This window comes from Urocitellus parryii, chromosome 2 (genome assembly GCF_045843805.1).
Source record: "Urocitellus parryii isolate mUroPar1 chromosome 2, mUroPar1.hap1, whole genome shotgun sequence".
NCBI lineage: Eukaryota > Metazoa > Chordata > Mammalia > Rodentia > Sciuridae > Urocitellus > Urocitellus parryii.
This window is the reverse complement of record NC_135532.1, coordinates 3,759,935-3,772,428: the sequence shown is the minus strand read 5'-3', so window position 1 is coordinate 3,772,428 and position 12,494 is coordinate 3,759,935. Positions and strand designations below refer to the sequence as shown.

General features: G+C 48.2%; 1 protein-coding gene across 1 annotated transcript in view; it reads left to right on the top strand.

The window, feature by feature from the left end:
* Positions 1 to 12,494, top strand: part of Myo16 (myosin XVI) — a 394,733-nt gene that overhangs the window by 157,293 nt on the left and 224,946 nt on the right. Inside the window, exons 12-13 of the mRNA XM_026399873.2 lie at positions 5,738 to 5,865; positions 9,354 to 9,459. Coding sequence (XP_026255658.2) covers positions 5,738 to 5,865; positions 9,354 to 9,459 — 234 coding nt within the window. The remainder of the gene's footprint in view (positions 1 to 5,737; positions 5,866 to 9,353; positions 9,460 to 12,494) is intronic.

The window sequence follows — 12,494 nt, the reverse complement described above, 5'->3', positions numbered from 1 at the left end:
TGGTGGAAACAGTCTATTATTTGGTAGATTTTTTTTTTTTAATATTAACAGTATGACAGTTTTATGGCTTTAAATAATATATTCATAGTTTTTTCAGAAATACATATTACTGGACAAAAGGAGACACACGCTAAGAGGTATATTCTTTTTTCCCATTTTTTTTATTTGTTGTTTAAAACATTACAAAGCTCTTGACATATTATATTTCATACATTTGATTCAAGTGGGTTATGAACTCCCATTTTTACCCAATATACAGATTGCAGAATCACATCGGTTACACATCCACATTTTTACATAATGCCATACTAGTGACTGTTGTATTCTGCTATCTTTCCTATCCCCTACTATCCCCTCTCCCCTCCCCTCCCATCTTCCCTCTCTACTCCATCTACTGTAATTCATTTCTCTCCCTTGATTTTTTTCCCTTTCCCCTCACATCCTCTTATATGTAATTTTGTATAACAATGAGGGTCACCTTCCATTTCCATGCAATTTCCCTTCTCTCTCCCTTTCCCTCCCACCCTGTTTAATGTTAATCTTTTTCTCATGCTCTTCCTCCCTGCTCTGTTTTCAGTTGCTCTCCTTATATCAAAGAAGACATTTGTCATTTGTTTTTTAGGGATTGGCTAGCTTCACTTAGCATAATCTGCTCTAATGCCATCCATTTCCCTGCAAATTCCATGATTTTGTCATTTTTTAGTGCTGAGTAATACTCCATTGTGTATAAATGCCACATTTTTTAATCCATTCATCTATTGAAGGGCACATAAGTTGGTTCCACAGTCTGGCTATTGTGAATTGTGGTGCTATGAACATCGATGTAGCAGTATCCCTATAGTACGCTCTTTTAAGGACTTTAGGGAATAGTCCAAGAAGGGCAATAGCTGGGTCAAATGGTGGTTCCATTCCCAGCTTTCCCCGGAATCTCCATACTGCTTTCCAAATTGGCCACACCAATTTGTAGTCCCACCAGCAATGTACAAGTGTACCCTTTTCCCCACCTCCTCGCCAACATTTGTTGTTGTTTGACTTCATAATGGCTGCCAATCTTACTGGAGTGAGATGGTATCTTAGGGTGGTTTTGATTTGCATTTCTCTGACTGCTAGAGATGGTGAGCATTTTTTCATGTACTTGTTGATTGATTGTATACAGAATATACCACCCAACATCAAGCGGATACACTATCTTCTCAGCAGCACATGGATCCTTCTCAAAAAAAGAGGTATATTCTTTATTAATGTAGAAAAATATTGTAATACATTGGGTTGGCAGCCAGAATAGTTCATCACAACTTAAAATACAAGGTATAATGTCCAAAATTATAAACATATGGCTTACTATGTATTTAATAATTTACATAACTAAATTTAATTACATGTTTAATACACAAATATTAATATTTAATATATGTTTTGCATGCACACTTCACTCATGCTCATCATTTCTAAATGTCATGGAACATAAGAAGGAAATAAATAGAAGAACATGTGAAGTAGAAGCACACTGATACAAAGCTTACCATACGATTACCTCATTCTACAGGTCCCAGGGGATTCCAAAGGGCATGGTGCTTTCAGAAAACCCCTCCATCATGCAGAATCTGATGGTCTACAAAACCTAATAGGGGCAGGTGCAGTGATGTAGGTTAGGGTGAATCAGTGAGCATCCTCTGCAGCAGTGCTAGAGGTTAATAATCTAAAAAAATTGCATTACAGTGACCGTGCTGTCCCCTGGACACACAAAAGAATCTTGTTTCTGTGTCTATGGATTATCATTATATGTCTCTCTTTTTTAAATGATAATTATTTCCCAAATGGTTTGTTTTCTTCCCATGGTGATAGGGTTATTTAAAGGATAAAATAACACATTAGGTGAGATCTTACCTATGCAGATGGTGAAGGCCAGGAGAACAGCGTCCATGTTCAGAGTTACAATGCCCCAGGCCATCTGTGCTTCACCTTCTCCTTGTTAGCACTGGGGATCTGTCTCAGGCCTTGGTGATGTCTGTTTCTGACTTCCAGAAAGTCATTCATCCTGGATGTAGGACCCTCTTCTTGGCCAGGTTTATCCCAAGATGAATGTGAACGTGTGGCAGCAGGAAGCCCTGTCCGTTAGATCCTTGCTGCTATGGCAAAGTCAATCTGACTCTCACAGTCGCTGAGAAGGGGAGCTTGGCAGGCCAGCAGTGGGACTTGTGCTGTCCCTTCATGCTGAGGACAAGTGACATCGTTAGTTTTCAACATGTAGAATGTAGGAGAGAAGATGGAAAAGTAGCTAGATCTTTCTGCACTAGCTTTACAAAAAGCAACTTAAAATCAGAAGTAAGCAAGCTGTACCAAGCCAGTGGAATCCATTAACATGATACCGTGTGTGAAATACTGAGAGACACCACGTTGTTGTCTTCATCCTTAAAATTGCGCGGACATTCTAGAGACAGACACCAATCACACGAAAGAGCACCCAAAACAGCACTTGCGCTGGGGACAGGCGCACAGGAGCTGTGTGGAGGGTGTGGCTGATTGAGAGTCAGGAGGACGAAAGGAGAGAAATGGGATCCAGGCCACAAAGGCCGTCCACGGAAGGGAGTGGGCTGAGGCTCCAAGAATGAGGGAGACACCAGGGGAAAGGGCGTCGAGGGCTCTGGAGATGAGCAATGCGTGACCATGTAGAGAAGGCACAGTCCAGTTTGAGAAGAGCAAGACGTTCAAAGGTTGAACGTTAACAGTCGGGCCTAGGCCTGGAGTATGAAGTTAGATTAGGGTATCCACTCAGTAGATGTCCACCCTCGAGGTCCCAGAAGCAAATGCCGTCTTTACTCACGTGCAGTTTCTTGTGAAAAACATGAGCTTTTCCACAATATGCCCCTGTACCTAGATGCTGCTCATTTTCAGTAGCGTGTGAAGCCAGAGCCCATGCCACCTCAAGCCATCGGCTCCTGGCAGCTTCCGTGAGGTCACCCTGGTCCTGACAGATGGGGGCCAGTAGTGGAATGGCCTCTTCATAATCTGTGGAAGTCAGTGGTAACTTCGAAATGAACCCGTGCCGGATTCTGCCATCTGCTGGCAGTTCACTGAAGGCGTCATGTGTGCACAGAGGAGGAAAGGAGGGAGCTGATCCTGATTCCCTGATCCATGTTCCCAGAGGGCCCGACAAGGTCAGGGAGAAGCAGCAAAGCTGGTCTGTTGCCAGCCCACCCTTGAGCTGAGGTAGAATGCTTGACATGTCCCCGGTCCTGGAGTTGTGTTGTCCCCAGTGACACAGAGGGGCAGAGAAGAAGGTGACATGGAGAGAGAAAGGAAGTGTCGGCCCAAGCACCTTGGCTGGACACGGGAGCATGTGTGATCATGTCCTCAGTGGACATGAGAAGCAGTGGACAAGCTAGAAGCCTGTCAGTCCTCGGAGAGCTGGAGCTAGGAGAAAACCTCACTTTCTGACGGAACACGTGGAGGAGGGAATGTTATCTCACTATGGGATCAGGAATCACAGCCCTGACCTCCCTGAGCAGTGTCACCCGTGGTATCTGGGGATCCTGACCTGCCAGGAGGCGGTGAAGAGTGGGATTATTATGAAGACACGTCTGGAGACGCCAGCTTCTTCTCCATGTCTGATCTCTAGTGAAACGGCCTGAGAGGAGAGGAGACCCCAAGGGGTTTCAAGAACAGCGTGAGAACCGCATGCTTCTGGGTCCCTGCTGTCCCCTGTGCTCCTGGTACTTCATGACACTCTTAGCAAAGTCAGATCACGCCTCGTGGACTGGGGAAAGTGAAGCAGCGTTAGGACCGACGTCTGTCCTGCCAGGACGGGACCCTGGGCTCGCACACAGGGGGGTTGTGAGGGCTGCGATGTCATTAGTTTTACTGTTCATTTCGTTTCTGGAATGATGAAAAGCACAAAAGTGTCAATAAAATACGCTAGACTGTGTGCCCACCGTCCATGTGACTCTTTTAGATTCTGTAAGTTACAGATGCCACATTTTCTCTGTTTACTCCTGAGGTGCAGCTGGAAAGATGCAGTCAGAAAAAAACATAAGGTCTAACCCTGGTCTAACTGCAGCGTGTTTTCTGGGTGGTACTCACACGATGCTGTGTTTTAACTCATGGGGTCTTCAGTGTCGTGGACACAGGTGCGGCAGCTGCCACCACCCCACAGCTGCTACCTTTCATTCATGTTTACTGTACACGTTTACGTTAATGCATATGATCATTCAAAACTGCAGATGCCATTATTTTTTAGTTTTTAATTTACTCAAATAACGTATTACCTATGTCTTTTTACAAAAAAAGAAAAAGAAAAGAAACTAAAAAACTCCATTAACTATAGGTTTCTAAAAGTTTTCCTTGTTGAAAGCTTTAGTCCTAGTTAGTGTGTTCTAAATTACAAATGCCTTTTTTTTTGTATTGAAACACCATTATACTTACCCATTTTCTCTACTGCAGATTTCTAAATTATTAGTATTTTCTGCTGAGGTTGGTTTGATGGGTTTGTTTTCTGGTCCTGTTTGGGAGTTTCAGAGACCTTCTGAGTCCAACACCCCCCCACACACACACAAGCTTGGCACACAGTGCGCGCTGATTCTCCTCTCTGGTTAAAACAGCAGCACTGGGTGTGTAGGTGGGGTTTCCTCCCTGGAGACGTGGTTGGATTCTGTCTTCCTTATGTTTTTCATTCTGATGTAATTAAATTCAGCAGAAACTCAAAAGGACAAACAGTGCTAGCAGCAAATCCTGTAGCATCAGATATCACCATTAAGTGAATTAATTTGTATTTTCCTGATAAATGTGTAAATTCCTGTTCAATTCAGGAGCAACTGGTTTCTCATTCTTCAGGTTAGAAGCCTTGCTCACTTAGGCCATCAGCGCTCAGGGTGGCGAGAGATTGTGTGGGATGTGAATTGCCACGGTGTTTTAGTCAGCTTTTTGCTGCTGTGACTGAAGGTCCGGACCAGGACGATTGTAGAGGAGAAAAGGTTTATTTGAGGGCTTATGGTTTCAGAGGGCTTAGTCCAGGGAAGGCTGGCTCCATTCCTCAGGTCTCAAGGGGAGGCTGAACATCATGGAGGAAGAGTGGCAGAGGGAAATGGCTCACATGTGATCAGAAAGCAGAGAGACTCCACTCACCAGATGCAAATGTAGACCCCAAAGCCACACCCCGACGCCCATCTCGTCCAGCCCCCTGCCACTCCAGTTAATCCCATCAGGGATGGACTCACGGACTAGGCTGAGGCTATGACCCAGTCATCGCTCCTCCAGACCTTCCTGTATTGTCTCACACGGGAGCTTTGGGGACACCACATCTAAACCGTGACACATGGTTTTAGCTTCCTTCACGGGTATCTGTTGGAGTTTTCTGCACTGTTCTTATAGACAGCAGAATATTTTAAGGCTTAGTGAACCAAGAAATGAAGGATAAAATATAAAACTCAATATTATGCCTTGAAATGTGCTCAGGGGGTGGAACTTTATGAGTGTTTTGTGGATCCAAATGAGATTTGAAAGGAGAGAGCCCTTCAGTTTTGTAGCAGATGGGACAGGAGTCACCACGTCAGGGGAGGAAGGGTCCCGGACCTTGCACAGAGTCCCGGACCTCACACGGTGCCCTGGACCCTCCACAGCGTCCTGGACCTCGCATAGTGTCCTGGACCTCACATGGCGCACTGGACCCTCCACAGTGTCCTGGACCTCGCACAGTGTCCCGGACCTTGCACACATGTTCTTTTTCCTGTCCCGCTTCCAGGTCTCTCAGCTCTACCTGAGCCACACGGGGAGGCCCAGCCCCTCGCTGCCTCCCCACCTCTTCTCCTGCGCAGAGAGGGCCTTTCACCAGCTGTTCCAGGAGCGGAGGCCTCAGTGTTTCCTTCTCAGGTGAGTCACCTCGCCCACCCCATGCTCAGATGTGCCCCAGGAGCTCGTGGGGACAATGTCCTCCTTGGTCCTGGTTGGCACTTACTCATGTCATCACTTCAGTAAGTACGATTGACTTGTCACACGCCGGGACATCTTTCCTATCAGAAGTAGCCCCAAGTGCAGTGGAATCAGTACCAACAAAACTTAACCTGAAACTCCTTTCACTGTGAAGATTTAAAACCGAGAACCACAGTGAGTCGGCTCTCAAGCCTAAGAAGCCCACAGACAGCAAGCTGAGGCTGGTGCTCCGGAGCCACGTTCTCGGTGCCTGTGAGCTTGACTGCCCTCCGCTCATGCCTCACCAGGAGATATCCCCAGGGGTGTTCTTTTTAATTTGATATGTAATGGTGATTTTTAACCCCATAAGTTCTCACTAGAGCAAAATTTCTTCAAATACAGGGGACCACCACAAGATGTGGGGGTGGGGGACTGTGCTTACATATTGAGAGATTCAAGAAATGTTTAGCTATTAAACTCTGCGTCAGAGAATTGTATTCGAGCGACCTGTGCTGGAGGGAGACATCTGTCAGTGTGCACAGCTTGGCCTCCTGACTGCCAGAGCGGTGGCTGGAAACCAAATGTGTACAAGAAAGTAGCACACCAGCCTGAATGATGCAGGGACAGTATAAAGAGGGAACCTGCCTAGGTTCTGATTTAATTTTTTTAATTAAGCATTTATTCATTTTCTTTGACATCATTGATCTCATCAAAAATCCCTTGAGGGTTTGATGAATGTGTTTCAGCTCTAGTGTTCTAGGTTTCAAGATGGCGCACAGCAGTCTTCACACTGTGTTGGGAAGAACTCCAGGGATGAGAGACGTAGGCTGGGGCCCCTCACCCATCCCTGATGAAGCAGCTCTCCTTTGTCTGCTTTCCTATTGGGTTTCCTGGTCTTTATTGAAAAGGGAAACACATCTAAAAATCCCTTAGGAAATATTGTAAGTTGGTGAGATGGTGGGGAGTGTGGAATAGCATTGGCATCAATAACTCCTATTTACTGAACATTTACAGAGTGCCAGCTCAGAGGCTTTCCTGAGCCTAAATAAGCTAAACCCCTTGTATGGCCAGAAGGGAGTGCACCCCAACTTCCCATTGCTACCCAAGGGGACCATCAAGAGCCCTACTGATCTTCCCTAAAATGATGGTCACAAATACTCGAAGTGACTGAGATTCTTATTGATTACTCAGTTCTAGAGCAGACCAATCAGCAGCTGTCCCTGAGTCGTGATGAGCATGGGTCCGAGGTGTGCTGGGTCAGGCAAGGGAGGAGCCAGTGACCACCCTTCTTTGGGGTCTGCCAGGACACAGTCCACGATTCCCAGCCAGCGCCTTTGGTGGAACAGCGGGCTCCCTTTGTCCAACCTGAGTTCTACACGTATTTGCTTATGGAATTTTTCTCCTGGGAAATTTGATAATAACTTATAGAACCAGTGTTCCTTTGGGACATTTTCGTGTTCCTTTGGGACATTTTCTAAGATTAATAATGCCATATCAACTGTTTCTTCTCTCAAGTTTCCAAGCAGCCTCACCGGGTCCTTGCCTGCAGAACCAAGCCCAGATCTGAGCTCACAGGGCGTTCTGATGGTGGCCCTTCTCTCTTCTCTCTCAAAACTGTGCGTTGTCATGTGGCTTTGACCCCTCCGCAGTCCTCCTGTCTAAAGCAGAGGCTTTCTCCACCCCACCCAGTGGGGTCGATCCTGTGTAATTCATTTGCCGAAGCGGCTTACACACTGTTCTGTGCTCACATTGTGTCCCGGAAGTGGCATTTGCCAGGGTCATTTAAGACCTGGTGAGCAAGACTCCAGTACTCCTGAACGGGTGTCCTGTGAAAGTTTGAGGTTCTAATAGTAAAACATTAAGGGAAGGTTCAGATGCGGGGAGTAGAGACGGCCATTAACAGTGCGGGACTTACTTAAGGACTTTTCTGGCAAAAGTCCTGCTTTAGTCAGGTTTCTCACTGCTGTGACCAGAAGACCTGAGGGAAGCAGCACACAGGAGCGGAGTTTACTGGGGCTCACGATTTCAGAGGCCTCGGTTCACACACCGCCAGCTCCATTGCTCTGTGTCTGAGCTGAGGCAGAACATCTTGGCAGAAGGATGTGGGGAGGAAGGACGACTGGACATGACCATCAGGAAGCAGAGAGGGAGAGCTGTGCTCGCCAGGGACAAAATACATGTCCCAAGGCACGACCCGTGTGACCTGCTCCTCCAGCCACACCTCACCTGCCCACAGCACGCCCAGCCGATCCAGTCCAGTAGATTAAGGCGCTCATTAGGTGGAGGCTCTCAGGACCCAGTCATTCCACCTCTGAACTTTCCTGCATGGTCTCACACGTGAGCTTTTGGAGGGCACCTCATATCTACACCATAACAGGACTTTTAACCAACTCCATTAGAATAAAATCTTCTTTACAGAAGCCTGCAAAAGTTCTAATAAAAGGACTTTAGAATTTTTTTGTGAGCTGGGCTTGGTAGCGCATGTCGGTAATAGTAGCAATTTGGGAGGCTGAGGCAGAAGGATGGCAAGTTTGAGGCCAGCTTCACCAACTTAGCAAGGCCCTCAATAACTTAGCAAGACTCTGTCTCAATTTTTTTTAAGGGCCAAAGATGTGGCTCAGTGATCAAATATATATATATGAATTTTCCATCTGAGTCATAAATAATGTCACTGAATACTGGGCTGTTGTGGTCATGATTGTGTAGGAACCTCAGGATGATCTGACGTCATTTGGTGTCAGGAATGTAGTGTGGCTGCTGTTTGGAGAGATGCTATAAGCTAGTGAGGGACGTGGGGACGTCAGTGTTGTCATCATAAACTGCAAGCTTGGGGGTGACGGCTCTCCTTAGGTTAGAGGAGAAGACTAATTAGAGAACCACCTGGACTCGGGGAACCTGGAAAGGTCCCCTCTAGGACCTCCCGAGGGCCAGGCTGGCTGCTCAGGGTCCAAGACCTCAGGTCCCAGGAGTGGCTGCGGCTTCAGGTTGTTTCCGGGAGAGGAGCACGTGCTGGGGAGGACGGCGACTTTCCCTGGGAGGTGCAGAGAGCTTCAATGGCTTCCCCAGGCCAGCACCCCATGGCTCTGGGACACATGCCCTTCCCACTCTAGACGGCCGTCACCGCTGTCACTCAAGACACAGGGGACGTACCTGCCGCGCCCCTCCTGAGGCAGCCTGAGCCTTTCTGCTGCAGCAGGGGCTGTGGTTCTGCCGGGTGGGTCACAGGGAGAGGGTTAGGGCACCTCCATCTGTAGCCTGGACGTCTGGGACACCGTCCACACACAGCACACGTAGGTCCACCAGACATCTGAGGCCAGGGGGTCCAATGAAGAGTCACTGGACATGTTTATGTCACTCCTTGCCATCTCTGTGTCTGGAATCACCTCTGGTTATCTAATTTCTTTACTGCCTTCTCTGAACTAGTGAACCTCTTTTCCCTGTTTTCTCAGTGGGGAGCGAGGATCTGGCAAGTCGGAGGCCAGCAAGCAAATCATGCGGCACCTGGCCTTCAGGTCTGACTCCAGCAGGGCTGCATTCGACGCCAGATTTAAACACGTAAGTCGCTGCTTTGGCTGGGCAGACGCGTGAGCGAGCATGTTGAGCAAAGGATGGTGTCACAAATAGGGGGGACGCTATCATGGGCAAAAGGAGGTGAAATTGGGGAAGGAAAAAAAGGGAAAGGAAAAACCTGATTAAGCTCTGGTGCAACTTAATGTTCAAGTGAACATTTATTTTTAGTGCATTTAAAATATCTTGAACATATTCTTTTGTTATATTTGCTCTGAATGGTTGGACTTAGAATAAAGTCAGAGGACACTGATGCTCCTGTAGGAAGTGCCAGCTTGGAACTTCGGGGACACTGACCTGAGGATTCTTGAGCACCGATGATAAAGTCTCAAGGCATCTGAAAATGACGCTGAGGCGGTGATGAACCTAACCGCAGAGCCCATCCTGAATCAATCCAGAAGCCCGGGTGGCCTTGGGGTCCGTGGCCCTGGAGACTCACCCGCTCTGCACCTCCGAGGTACCAGCAGGCCTCGAGGAGGACGCAGAGCACAGCCTGGCATGAAGGTCAGGCTGGAGGGATCCTCACAGTGAAGCTCGGAAGCTGTGCCCAGGCCCGACCGCTATCGTCCCCCGCTGCCTCTTGCTGCTACGCGGCTCTAGGAAGTTTGGCTGCCGGAGCTTTCATGGTACAGCAGGTGGAAGAAGCAGCTCATGGCCCCGTCGTCCTCTCAATTTTGCAGCCAGAAACCAGCAACCCCCTTTCCAGCCTCTCTCCCTCTGCACAAAGTCTCAGAGTCCCACCGTCCTGGCTCCTTGCCCATCCAGCCTCCCCCAGGTCATCGCAGGTGGATGCCGTTGTTTCTCAATGGATGGCCTCAGGGCCCTTCCACGCGCTTCCCTGTCTTCCTGGTTCTTGATGATCTTCTGACGCAGGTCCCAGGAGCCACTCTTGGAGGGCAGGACAGCTGTGCTTGCCAGAGTCAGACAGGGCCTGGGCCCTGTCCCTCAGCTAGGAGGGAGGGACAAGAGGGCACTGGTCCAGGGAGAAGGCCCACGTGAGGAGGTGAGCCCCGCCTGCTCAGGTGCCGGCTGGACTTGGCAGGACTGCTGTGCTGTGGGGGGGAGCCCCTGGCCACTCACACTGTCCATGGCAAGAGGAGGGCAGCTGGACTGTGAGCTGCAGTCATGTGACTTCTCAAAACGCCAGATTCTGTTGCCTGGGCACGAAGCTCCCTAAGTAGGCACGGCCCAGCCTTCTTCCCGACGGCTGTGAGTTCTCCTCCAGCCTGGGGTGTGACTCTCCTGTCCTCAGCCTACACGGAAGCCACTCTGCACACAGTGGAACTCACCCAGTCTCTTGCTGGCTCGTCCAGCCAGTACCTGTTAGCTTCCAGTACCTGTTGGCTGTCTTACCCTGCCACGGGGCAGGGCTGTGTCAGGTGGTGAGGGAGAGAACGTGAGAAATACACAGGGGAGAACACTTTGGCATAGAGGAGGGACGGTAGAGAAGACTGATGGCAGGAGACCACGGCATGTTTATGTCAAAACCATGCTCTCTTCCTCCCGCACCTCCCAGGGAGAGAGGTTGCTAGAAATAAATCAGCGGGCTCCGTGTGACATGACTTTAGATCATTCCCCCAAACACTGCCCTCCATCTGAGAGTCAAGTTAAAGCTCTGAGCCACTGGGCTGCGAACGTCGAGCTGTGTGCTTGCATGTCACCTGCCTGTGCTGCTGGCACTTCAGGGCGGTGATTTCCACTATGAGACGTTTACTTAGGAATGTCAAAAAATGCACAGCATCCGATCCCCCGTCGAGAAGCGAGAGAAACTTTTGTTCAATACCTGGATTAGTATTACATATCGTACTTTTAATTCTAAGTCTTAACATTTTAAATCTACTCTAATGCATTCCTGAGCTCAGCCTGAGTCTGGAGATTCGACTCTTATTAAGAATGCATATCGAATCAGTTCTGCGGCTTACTTACCTACTCTCAGGTGTGCTTGTAAATGACTTCAATTTAGCAGAGCGTGGTGGTACAAGAGGCTGAGGCAGGAGGATTGCCAAGTTCAAAGCCAGCCTCAGCAACTCAGGCTAGGCATGTGGCTCAGTGGTTAAATACTCCTGGGTTCAATCCTTGGTACCAAAAAACCCCACAAACTTTATGACCATTTATTGAGCTCGTACCATATTGAGGGTCACATCATTCTCTAACACAGTTCAGAATTAATGTCTGCAGTCAACTTGGGAAGAAGAGCGTAACCTGTTTTCTTTGTTCAGATATGTTGACTTGTTAATATGCTGATTACCAATACCGAAATGTCAGAGCATGAATAAGCAGCACGGTTATGACAAGAGCACAGTTAACCAATGGAAGCAACACAGCTGACTTCATAGGAAGGACAGGGAGGAGTAGTTTCCCCTCTAACTTAGAGACTCAACCGTTCATTAAGAAGACAGTGTGAGGGTGTGGGCTGAGAAAGTTCTGGACTGCCCTCTGGATGCCTAGTGGACAGGGGCTTTGCTGCCAGCTCAAGGGAAGACACCTGAGCTGCTCTCCCCAGGCAGAGGTGGGCGCGACTCTTCCAAACCAGCATCTGGGAGCCAGGGCCATAATGTCAGCAAATTCCAAGTCCAACTGCCTCTAATTCCCTTGTTCATTTTATTCATTCCTCATGACCCATGACAGATGCCACAGTAAATGATTTATAATCTCATGGAAAACCATCGTCCAGGCTTGGGCAGTTACACTCTGTATATCAACCAGGGTTTGTCCATACAGAGTTTGTTTCCCTTTAAATTCTCAACCACATGAATGTCATTCAGCACTGGAGAGGTTCATGAAAATCAGCCAGTTTTTATGAAGCATCCGAGAATGTGTCCAGGGATCAAATGCAAGTGCGGAATACATCTATAAACATACTGAAAATCTTGGGGATTACAAGGGTTCGGTGTGCCGCAGTCTTGGCTGGGCACAGAATCACGAGCCACCACACACCTTGTAGATTCAAACAGCAATTCTTTATTCCCGAACTCACACCGGCCTCTACATACGTTCTGGGGAAATCCAAGTTCTCCCGCACA